Here is a 12,516-nt window from a genome sequence, read left to right on the forward strand (position 1 = left end):
AGTCTGTAGTGTGAAGGCCCAGGCTTAAGTCCTGGCCACTGTTGGGTGGAACTAACATATTAAATAGTTCATACTTTCCTGTCATCTCCAGGTACAGTAGTGGGTCCAAAAACACACATTGGTACATATTTGTGACACACTACAGTACTGTACTCTGTCACCCTCACTTGACTCACTTACAAACCATTATATTTCCAGGGTCAGCTTTAAGTTCGGTAATCAAACAGGATCTCAAGATGAATCACATTTACTCCCAGTGGCTTCACCAATCACTATTCCAGCATTATAATTAGAATTAAAGTACCTTACATGAGAATAAAACTTGATCAACAACAAACTGTTCTCATCAACTCAAAATCGATCATAATATGACATCAACAAAACATTATTGGTTATTTTTTGGGGGTCTGGTTGGCCAATGTTTGTGAGTTTGAATCTCCACATAGGAAGTAATGTGTGACTGCTGTCTGGTGTGAGCCACTACCAGTAGTACAGTACATATAATCATATCCCTGCTGGTATGTCATGAAACTCCAACTGGCTCCCTAATATCCAGACCCCAAGGGTTTATAATTATTCTTATCCTATCTCAACCTGTCTGTTTTATCTGATGCTAAGGCCATGTGGCAGATAGTTAAGGTCATTTTGTAACTTAAACAGTGAACTAGGCAAGTCTAGCTTCATTATAGATTACTGTACATTGTTATACTACATTGTCATCAATTGCACATTTCTTTCTCTCATATAAAGTACTACAGTACAAACGATCTGCTTCTCCTGCTCTCTCTTCCTTATTCCCATTTAATTTATATAATTGATTCTAAATTTCTGACTGGACCAATTACACCCTCACTCCCTCTTCACACTTTCTCTCCCTCCCTCCTTCCCTCCCTCCCTCCTGCTCTTACACCCTCCCTCCCTCCTGCCTTCACACTCACCCTCCCTCCTTCCTCTCCTGCTACTCCCTCCCTCCCTCACAATACTTATGCTCATTTTTTCTTTTCTCCTAGCCTTTTCTCTCCCTCTCTCTCCCTTCCTCCCTCCCACCCCTTACTCTCACCCTCCCTCCCTCCCACCCTCTACTCACCCCCTCCCTCTCTCCCCACCACTCTCCTTCCCTCCCTCCCTCCTCTCCTTCCCTCCCTCCCTATCCCCTCCTACCCTCCCCCACCCTCTTTACTACTCTCACAGCAGCTCTCAAACCCCTAGAGAGTTTCCCTTCATCTCACTCGCTCGGTGTGTGTCTTGCCGCTCAGACGTCCTTCTTGAAGTGTGAGTATGACAGCCCACCACAACCCACCATAACCCACCACAACCCACCACAACCTACCACAACCCACCACAACCTACCACAACCTACCATAGTCCACCACAACTTTTCACAACCAACCATAACCTACCGTAGCCCACCAACAACTTATCACAGCCCACCAACAACCTTCCAGAAGCCTACCAACAACTTACCACAGCCCACCAACAACTTATCACAGCCCACCAACAACCTACCAGTAGCCTACCAACAACTTACCACAGCCCACCAACAACTTATCACAGCCTACCAACAACTTATCACAGCCCACCAACAACCTATCACAGCCCACCAACAACTTATCACAGCCCACCAACAACTTATCACAGCCAACCACAATCTGTTAATTATTTCTGGTGTTGATGCATTATAACTAAATTATCTTGTTTTTCATTATATGTTCTTGAAGTGTGTGAACCATTGTCTGATATATTCTGTACTTGTGTTTAATGATAATTTTTAATGTTTGTCTTGGTTTATAGACGTATAAATAAAGCAAATAAGGGAAAGAAATTGTACTGTGAATATTTTTGGAACTGAATAAAAAATAAATAAATCTGGGTTAACTTCCATGAATCAGAAAAATGACTTAAAGAAATAATATTAAAATTAAACTGAGACTCTACCTTAACTAGTAGATAATTCCCGGAAAAGAATGTTTACGTTAATTTTGTCACGTCTTAAATGAGCGTTTTTAGTTTAGGTAGAGCCTCAGTGTAATATTTAGTTTATTTATTGGCATTATGCTTTTTAAATCATTAAGTCAAGTAGTCAAGTATACCTTTTCACATCTGCACTTATGACAAATATCCAATCACTGAGAACCCGGACCTAACCTAACCTGGACTTGGTATGTGTTGTTTAACATGTTTGTATCGAGACTTGGAGGTGCAGGTGACGTGTGTATCCTGACGTGCAGGTGTAGGCAACGTGTTAGCCGCAATGGTGGAGGGCGAGGCGGAGCTGCAGAAGACGATGGTTGACCTGCTACACATTTACTACATCCCAGTCATCAGCATCGTGGGTAAGTCATGTCTTATTTCATGGCCTTAGCTTGTGAGAACTTTCTTGTCGTGCATCACTTGTAGAGTCTATCTCATGTTGGTTTAGTACTCTCTGATAACAATGACTCTCACTAAGACTGACTCCACGTGGCAGGTTCGTGATAGTGGCTCTCTCTGGCAGGTCCCTTAGTGACTTGGCAGGTCCCCACAGTGGCTCTCTGTGGAAGTCACTATCAGGGACCTGTCACAGAGAGTCACTAAACACATTATGTCACCACTTGCTTGTACCTGATATATATAATTATGTACATCTAGTTCCACTTCCCACACTTTTGTAATGTTAAATGGAAAAGTCTTTTTATATTTAACTTTTAATGAAGAAGAATTAACTCAAGATTTTGTGATGTTGGGATTAATGTACATGTTGACAGATTTGTGAAAATATGCATTGGTTTGTAAAATCGGTACATACCTAAGTTACCCCTAAATATAATCCAGAATTACAGTTTTGAGTCACAGGAAAGTGACCTTGGTACTGTGGACGCATTCTCACGTCCCCAGTCAGGTGAGCAGATGGTAGGTGGAACTGAAAGAGCTTGAAAATTATACCTAACCTCTACTGAAACTAAAATATTTCTCTCATCCCCATTAAAGAAAGAAATAACTAAAGAATCATTTAGAATCCCTTTTCATGTGTTAGATTAAGTCAGCCAGTTGGATACATTGTCACATTTTCAGTTTAGGGGAAAAATTATCATAGAAAACATCATAGTTAAAGGAACTTGTTCACTTATTCCCCAGAGATCAATTTAATGTACGAACCTGTGCGTCTTGGGTCTGGTTCTCGTCAGGTGTGGTGGGGAATTTGTTGAGTGGGGCGGTATTCCTCAGGACTCGCCTTCGTCGTCGGTCGTCATCTTACTATCTGGCAGCGATGGCGGCTTCTGACACGACGTTCCTGATGCTACTGGTCATACGCTGGCTCCTTCACCACGACTCTTTCGCTGTCTTCCGCCTAGAGATGTTGGATTCTGCCCCAGCCTGCAAGATTATTAACTATGTTGGCTCTACCACCGCTAGTGTTAGTGTGTGGTATGTGTCCTACCTCCTTTACCACCACCACATAACATTAGCATCACCACAACCACCACTAACATCACCGCAACTGACAACTATCATCATCACAGCTATCACTATCACCACTGCATACCATTATCACCACTGCATACCATTATCACCCAAACAACTACCATTACAGTACCATCAGCCACACTGAACTGGTATTATCAATTATACATACTGAATCAATGTAAACTTGTATGACAACATGACTGAATAATCTATCTGTCAACCATTTCTGAGATCATTACAATTTGTATGTCAAAATTCTAAGGAGATTTGTCACTTGTATTAGATAATAGTCAAAGTAACTTTAAATTGACTGGAATCTTTTTGTTTTGACTAGCAAGAAGAATGTCGGAACATTTATGTAAGCGATGAATAGCAATGGACTTATGATACTCACCTAAGGTACTCCATTGTTAATGTTTTACCCGTGTGAGTGTTCTCAAACCACCGTGGGCTGGATGTCTCTGTCTCTTCTTCTCTCTCTCCTCCATTCCTTAGCAGTACACTTTAAGAGTTTATTCCTTTGAAAATTCTCACCATTATGGTTTCTCTGTCTGTCTGTTTTTCTCTGCTTGTCTGTCTCTCTTTTCTCACACTGTTTCCATATCCTCTATCCTCCTGCAGGTTGACGGTAGCTTATACATTAGAGCGTTGCATCGCGGTACAATACCCACTGAAGCGTTCCACCATCTGTACAGTAGGACGCGCCAAGTGGTCTATCTGCGTGATCGTCATCCTCACGTCCCTCAGTTACCTTTATCTTCTCGTCATACACGGCCCTTCTTCCCAAGTGAGTACTACCCTTAGGTTATTGGAGTGGGTGTCTAGAAATATTGGATCACCTGAAGATCAGCCCCACCCATCAGCTTATTTCATTTGGTGATTAACCACTCTAATATTACCTTGAGAGGTTAGGTTAGGTTAGATTGGGTTAAGTTCGGTCATTTAAGATTAGGTTAAGTTAGACCAGGTTAGGTTAGCTTAGATTAAGTTATATCAACTTAGGTTAGATCAGGTTAAGTTAGATTAGGTTAGGTCAGGTTAGATCAGATGAAGTTAGGTTGTGTTGGATTAGATAAGATTAATTTAGATTAGATCAGGTTAAGTGAGGTTAAGTTACAATAGGTTAGTGTGGACCCATCAACCACCAGAATATAGCTCTGTACCTTAATGGATAATCAGAAGTGTAACAATGGTTGGACGAGTTGTAAAAGGCTTTGATTTTTGAGAACTCTTAATCTTATGCTGCTTTGGCATTCTGAATTTATATTACAGGTACTGAGATGCATTCTGTGATTTTATGACCTCACACCTTTGACCCAGATCTTGTTATACCTTATCCTTCACCCAATGCCCCTGTGACCTCCTCCTTCTCACATGTAACTTGCTAATTCTTGCGTTCTTTAATCATATAAGTCAAAGAATGTAAACATGAACTCCGCTTGCTTCCTTGTTAGGATATGTAATGCTTTTCTGCTCTGTCTTGCACAGGATGTAAGGAAGTGCCAATAAACTAGCCTCCTCGCCTGCTTGGGGCAAATCTGAAATCTGAACCTTGTCACCGGCAGGTCCAGGACTGTGGCTTCTATCCAGAGTACCAGAGGATGATGAAGGTGATGTCTGTAGTGGAGATCTTCGTAATGGTATTCCTGCCCTTCGCCCTCATAGTCCTCATGAACTCCCTCATCGCCTGGCGTTTGTGGACCTTCTCCAGGATCTTCCACCCTGCCACCACACCCACTGCTGATGCCCACAATGACTCCTCCAGAACCCTGATGGTAAGGTCTTGTGTTGGCTCTCTCTCTCTCTCTCTCTCTCTCTCTCTCTTAAATAGGTTATGTTAGCCTCAGGATGGTTAAAGGCAAATTAAGCTTGGGGTTATATTCTTGTGATCGGTGAACAGTTTTAATTGCTGAATATAATCAAACAGAAGTGTTTGGTTCACCTGGGAGACTCTGACGCTCATTCAAGATGTAAGTAAACGGCAGCCATATTGTGACGTTATTCCAATACGGTGGATTCAGGAACAAAGATGTATCTATAAATAACTGACATTGTGATCTCATTTAGCACAAGTGCTTAAGGATTTTATATGGTGATGATATGAATGTGTGTGTGTGTGCGTGCATGCGTGTGATACAATACCCAGCTAATGCAATATATTCCTGCCTTTTTCAGTGTGAAGGAACAAGGGAAACGCCACTTACTCCCCTCTTGCCCGCACCACCCCAAGGCTTCACTCCCAGAAGCCACATTGCCATGTCTCCCCTTCATCCTACCACTCCCAAGTGTGTCAAGTCTACAACTATGCCACATGGTGCCACGTCTACATCCATGCCACATGGTGCCACGTCTACATCCATGCCACATGGTGCCACATCTACATCCATGCCACATGTTGCCACATCTACATCCACACCACATGTTGCCACATCTACATCCATGCCACATGTTGCCACGTCTACATCCATGCCACATATTGCCATGTCTACATCCACATCACATGTTGTCACGTCTACATCCATGCCACATAGTGCCACATCCACATCCATGCCACATGTTGCCACATCCACATCCATGCCACATGTTGCCACATCCACATCCATGCCACATGTTCCCATGTCTACATCCACACCACATGGTGCCATGTTGTCAGATGGTGCCACTCCTACAGCCATACAGAACAATGAGTCGATCCTTCAGTGCTCACGTAAGGTCAATGGCCTAGTTCCACACCTCATTATTGGATCAAGCTTAGGCCAATTGAATGACCTTTCTACAGGAGAGGTCAGTGACTCATCAACAAGTCAGGTCAGTGATTCAGGTTTACACGACCCAACCAGTGAGTCACAGGTCAGTGACTTATATATAAGTCATCTTTCTGATTCACGATCAGACCAGATCAGTGACTTAGCAACATGTCAGTTCACTGACTTACGTTCAGACGAGATCAGTGACTTACCTTCAAGTCATATCATTGACTCATGTATGAGTCACCTCACTGAGTCATCCCCAGGTCAGGCCAGCGACTCATCTCCAGGCCAAAGTAAGTGCTCTTACCACTGCCTGATCTACCTTGACACATCTACAGTGCCTTAACACCCCTGTCTCGGTACAGTTGGGGACTTTTCCTACTACGGTATATGTCAGTCCACCATCTCCGTGAGGTGTGAACCCCGAGCGTATCGTGAATCCAAAGCCTCTGAGTAACTCGGTGTGACGAGGTGCACACGACAGCCTGGGGCTAGAATATTTTAAAGCAACTTGATAGAATTTTATGCATTCACGAGTTGATATTCTCAGGGTTCACACCTCATGGAGAGGGTGGATTGACATTTATTGAGTGTACTAATTGGAAATGATCCCCAACTGTACATCTCCCATGATATATAAAGCATAACACACCTACCTTGACTTATCTATCTACCTTTGTACATCTAACTTGCCATATCTACCAAGACACTCCTGTCTTGACACACACATCTTAACTGTTATTTTGCTTTGTTTCAGACGAGCTCCCCCTCCCTGCCCACACTGCCAGAAATGACGAAAACCTCAATACTAGGAACAACTCCCATGCCAGTACTAGAGACCACGTCCATGCTGCCAGGAGCCACGCCCACACCATTAGAAACCACGCCCACACCATAATAGACCACGCCCATACCATCATAGACCATGCCCACACCATTATAGACCATGCCCATACCATTGCTAGAGACCATACCAGAGACCACACTCAAACGATTACTAGAAACCACACCCACCTCACTACAACAGACCACAGCCAGGCTTTTACTAAAGACCACACCCACGCCAGTAAAAACCACACACACAACACCACCAGCGACCACACCCATGTCAATAGAAACCACGCCCAAGCCAATAAAGACCATGCCCATAACAACATTAGCAAGATGTTGGTACTCATCTCAACTATGTTTATTTTGCTTCAGTTGCCAAAGTGAGTAAGACCTTTAAGTAATAACGTGAGAAAAATATAGAGCTTGAGTCAGAACCTTGAATAGGACCTTATTAACACTATCTTTATCTCTCCCAACCACCACCACTACCATCATCACCACTACAACCACCATTACCACCACCATCACCACCACTACTACAGCTACCTCCTCCGTGTCTACGTCATGTTCAACTACCAGCTGATGGAGGGGGGGGAGACGAGCACGATGATGATGACGAGCGCTACGATGTTTACGATGCCACAGGAGGATGATTTGTCAACCTTGTCATTGATGGAGGATGAAGTGACGACACAACCGCAGCAACAGGTGAGGGAAGTGCCGGAGGAGGAGGTGTAGGAAGGGAAGGTTAAGGAAGAAAAGGAGGAGGAGGAGAAGTAAGATGGGGATTTAAGAAGAGGAGGAGAATTAAGAAAAGATAAGCTGTATCAATTTTAATTTTAGATGGATGTGATGACGTTGTCTCAAGCGGAATTAGAGGTACAGGAAGGAGTGATGGAGGAAGAAGAAGAAGATGAGGTGTTGAAGAGGAAGGATAAGGAACAAGAGGAGAAGAAGAAGAAAAAGCCAGAGGTATTGAAAGGAAAGGATAATGAGGAAGAAGAGGAGAAGGAGGAGGAGGAAGAGGGAGCATCATTGTGGGAAGAGGCGAGGGTTGAGGAACTTCAGGCGGTTCAAGAAGTGTTCATGTGTCTCTATTACTCTCACTTTGCCGTCAACTTCCTCCTCTACACCATCTGTGGCTCCAACTTCCGCCAAGGCCTCCGACAGCTGGTCTTATCCAAACTCAAACAGCTGGTCACCTGGGCACAATGCACAGGCACAGCTGATCAACTTTAGTGATCAGGTTTGGTCTATTGCTCTGATCAGAAACAAAATAAGTCTTAAGTGTTTTGTGAACAACTTTGATCACCTGAAGATTAGACACTCCAGCTTATTTCACCTGATGATTAACAAATCTAATGCTACCTGGGGGGTTTAGGTTAGTTAAAGCTGAGTTGAGTTAAGTAAGATAAGGTTACTTGGTTTGATTGGATTGTAATGTTGGGTTTAGTTAGGTTAGGTTGGGTTGGATTAGACTAGGTTACGGTGATTAATCTTCAGATGGTCCAACAAATTGTATTTTAGTATGTAAGTGCTGCTGTGTTAACAAGTGTAAAATGTACTCTTAATATAAGTTGTGTGTGTGACCGAGCTTGATGTACCGTAAGACAATACTCCTATATAAACATGAATACCAAGTACCTTAATACATAAACCCAATGTCCAATATAATATGTACACCAGTCCATCAAGTTAAAAATTCTGACAGATAAAACTCTCTGTATCCATGTAATCAAATATAACATGTATTTTAATATATCACTACTATATAAACATATAAATTATGTATTTTAATATATCAGTACCATATAAACAAATATAATGTATTTTAGCAATGTAAATTACCTTCTTTCTAAACTGCTGACAAAAATAACACTCATTTTTGTACATTTAATCATTTTGGTGAACCTCGATATTTAGGGATACGTTGTGCTAAAGCATTTGTGTTTATGTTGAAGTTTCTGATATCGTGAAGGATTTTATTTGAGTCAGTTCAGTAGGAATGGAAAAGTAAGTTAGGGAGAAACTTAAAATATATATGCTAGCTGTGAACACAATCTCTCTAGGTAGCCACAACACACACACCTCTTTGGTGTTGCACAGCACTACCCTCACCTTCATACATGCTGTGGTGTCTCAGATAAGTCCAAGGTGGGTAAGAGCAATGAGGAACTACAGCATTAGGATGGGTAAAAGTAGAATATGCTCACACGTAACACGGCCTGACTGATGAGGCATCACATCTCTCTCTCGATACACACAAAGACGTCAATTCATTATTGAGAAAAGCAATGGGAATAATGAATAAATAGGAAGTACTACCTTAATGATAGTAATAGAAGGAAAGTGTATCACATGTCTCAACACTACCAAGAAACTTGTCTAACTGAGACTAAACATGAGGACGTTCTGGGTGTTTAGTCGACAACAAACTAAAGTTCTTGAATTGTAATAAAAAAAAAAAACCTTGGTAATAAATTTATTTATTTATTTATTTATTTTTTATGGGGATCAGCCCACCTGGGCACAGGTAACTGACCCACATCGGGGCCGAGTGGGCGAAAATATAATAATAATAATAATAATAATAATAATAATAATAATAATAATAATAAAGAAACAATTGAGACCCTGCAATTGTGTGTAAATGAGGCAGAAAGTCAGATCAGCAACCTGGGACTTGGTTACAATTTTCGTGATGCCATATGGCAGCAGGGTCTACCATTAGACAATACATTATGCTTCCAATATCTTCCCAGGCGGTAGTATCTCTGTTTGGTAGCTGCCTACTACCTGTAGATAGTACAGGTAGGTAGATTAGTAGGATGATCCAGTATACTCACTCCAAAAGACTACCCTTACGGATAAGTCTGATGAATTTCAGAATGAACACTGCAATTCCTGTTGTCTCAGTAGGGTTGTCAAAATCTTTTGGCCATTGTGTCATAATGTCTAACACCTAATTGCAAAGATAACTTTTCAAGCAAGTGTAAATACTGTATACTTATATACGTATATAGTCTGTCCACTCGAAGCATGCAACTGACGTCTACAGTTTTTGGTATTAATCTATCATATTTATATTCTGGTATTTTAAGAGATAATAACTATTCTATGTTGATCTCTGATAATTTCTGCACTTGAGGAAGCAAAAATTAGACCTAACCTAACCCAACAAGACAAAAGAAAACAAAAGGACCTGAAGAAACCAAACCTGAAATCGAAAAGTAAAAAAAAGCAATTTGAGTATCATGTGGCATCCAATTTCCAATGATTGGCTGAGTTAGAAGTAAACAATGGACAGGTAAACCTCTATTTACGATATCCTAACCTACAATAATTCATGTTAACGATGCTTTACATAACCCAGGGGATGCCTACTGAGTTTTAGTGACTGTGAAATGCTTTTGCTCTGACTGTCAAATGCTATCCTTGCTTTAGTAACTGTGAAGTGTATTTTGCACTTACTGTGAAGTGTTTTCCCTGCTTTAGTTAAGTTGTTTGTGAGCTGTTCATGTATATACAGTGTACGAGAACAACATTCAAACAAAGTACAGTATGAAATTTTATCTCCACAGAATTGGGCCGCCCAGGACCAAGGTCTGGTGAATGATTAATCACAGGGCAGTGTATTGGGCCCATTGTTGTTTGTTTGTTTCATATATGACATGCCAGAAGCTATACTGTACACTCCTCCATACAAATGTTCCCAGACAATGTCAAGTTCAATGCCAAGTTATTCAGGGAAATTAAGAACCAAACAGACTGTGAAGAGCTACAGAAATATCTCTGTGAGTTTCAAGAAGGGTCGAAGAAATGGCTGCTAAGATTCAATGTCACAAAGTGCAAGAGGATGTACCAACAGTAAGGAGGCATATCACATGTCCCAACAGGATGAAGAACTGCATTAATAGAGACCAAATGTGAAAAGGACCTGGGTGTGTATGTTGACAATGAACTTAACTTCTCGGGCCATTGTGAGAAGAAGCGAATCAGGCAATGAAACTAGTAGGTCTTATAAGAAGGTCGTTCGGGGTTCTTTTTTCTTTTCTTTTACGGGGAATAGCTCACCCGGGCACAGGTCATCGACACTAGGGGGCGTAACGATCTTCAAGAGTGAAGTGCTTCCCTGTCTGGAGTACTGTTACCCCATCTGGTCCTTGAGATATGCTAGAGATTGTTAATTGACTGAAAATGTCCAAAGGAGGGCCATCAGCTTGCCATTGAGATTAGAACGCCTGCAACTGGCTAGCATATACTGTACAAGTAAACCTCAAGATACGATATCCTGTGATGCTATATTCCACTGTAACGATGGTTGTAAATTAAGACCATCTCGCTACATAAGATTCAAACAACTCGCGGGCACTACTCAGTTGAGTGTCCTTACCTGGAGCTGGCGGACGCTCGCCCCACAAGGGGTCACGGCTCAAAGTTGAAGAAGCCACAGGTCCAGAAAACTGTGAGGGTAAACTTTTTCGGAGTGAGAGTTGTGAACTCTTGAAACAATCTGCCAGAAAGTGTTGTGACGACACCGAGTGTGAGCTCTTTCAAGACAAAACTTGACCAACACTGGAGCAGGTTGAGGTACATTCAGGAGCCAGTTCATGCCCAGTACTTGCCAACAGTGCGTAACAGAGACGTGGCTGACTGTCCATGCTGCTAACCAGCCAATCAGTGGCAAAGAGAATTAAAGTAAAAGTAATAAATGTTGCAGTGGTCGAGAGGATAGCTCTTTCGCTTCCTATCCTTAGGTTGCTGCTTCCTATCCCAGGGCACCTAACTTTACAGCTGGGATAATGAAGGGTCAAGTAGTGTTGGTCTTGCACATTAAAGGTTGAGTACACAGTTTCCTACCTGTTCCTAATAGGCAATCACACTCATGGGGTTCACTTTTACTCTTGCTGGTTAAGCTTGGCCAGATATTAATATTGTGTATGAGTGAATTATTCCATATATAAATTTTTTACTGAGAATTATTGAGTAAGTAAATTATTTAGTGAGTGAATTAAGTGATTATTACTGAGTGAATGAATGAATTTGTGAATAATTGAATGGTTTATTGGGTGCATGAGTTATGAGTGAATTGTTAAATATATAATTTAATTATTAAGTTTGTGAATTGGGTATTGTAGTGGACGTCTCCCCTACAACTGCCTACAACTGCGTAGCCACAGCCACCACCTGCTACCGCCTTCCCTAGCAACCAACCAGATGTTACCGTATCCTAGCAACGAAACTAGGAACCGGCGACTTCTCGGGTTTTCCCAACATGACTCATAGTGGCTGCTGGGTATATAAGCTCTGTCTCTCCATTGAGATTCATTCTGACCATTCTTCTTGAACAAGCAACACCTCCTCCTCTGCCGCTGCCTGGCTGCCTTCGCTTCTCCTCGCCTGCCTGGCGGTCCTCGCTCCCGCCAGCGAGCATGGCGACCCACCAGCTGTCCTCTGAGCTTCCTCACCAACCAACTCTCATTCTGCCCAT

At 42.1% G+C, this 12,516-nt stretch overlaps 1 protein-coding gene across 1 annotated transcript; it reads left to right on the plus strand.

The window, feature by feature from the left end:
• Positions 1-1,156: 1,156 nt before the first annotated feature.
• Positions 1,157-9,513, plus strand: LOC121876773. Its single transcript, XM_042382153.1, has 7 exons — positions 1,157-3,405; positions 4,066-4,231; positions 5,010-5,219; positions 5,620-6,487; positions 6,952-7,405; positions 7,568-7,733; positions 7,869-9,513. Exons 1-7 carry the CDS (start codon positions 3,248-3,250, stop codon positions 8,262-8,264), a joined length of 2,418 nt encoding a protein of 805 aa, XP_042238087.1. The 5' UTR covers positions 1,157-3,247; the 3' UTR covers positions 8,265-9,513.
• The last annotated feature ends 3,003 nt before the right edge of the window (positions 9,514-12,516 follow it).

This window comes from Homarus americanus, unplaced genomic scaffold, assembly GCF_018991925.1.
Source record: "Homarus americanus isolate GMGI-L3 unplaced genomic scaffold, GMGI_Hamer_2.0 scaffold50281, whole genome shotgun sequence".
Classification (NCBI taxonomy): domain Eukaryota; kingdom Metazoa; phylum Arthropoda; class Malacostraca; order Decapoda; family Nephropidae; genus Homarus; species Homarus americanus.

Excerpts from the sequence above, each read along its gene's own strand:
- LOC121876773 (XM_042382153.1), top strand. The coding sequence starts at position 3,248 with ATGGCGGCTTCTGACACGACGTTCCTGATGCTACTGGTCATACGCTGG. Across the intron at positions 4,232-5,009 it reads TACACGGCCCTTCTTCCCAA|GTCCAGGACTGTGGCTTCTA; the intron begins GTGAGTACTACC and ends TGTCACCGGCAG. Across the intron at positions 7,734-7,868 it reads CGACACAACCGCAGCAACAG|ATGGATGTGATGACGTTGTC; the intron begins GTGAGGGAAGTG and ends TTTTAATTTTAG.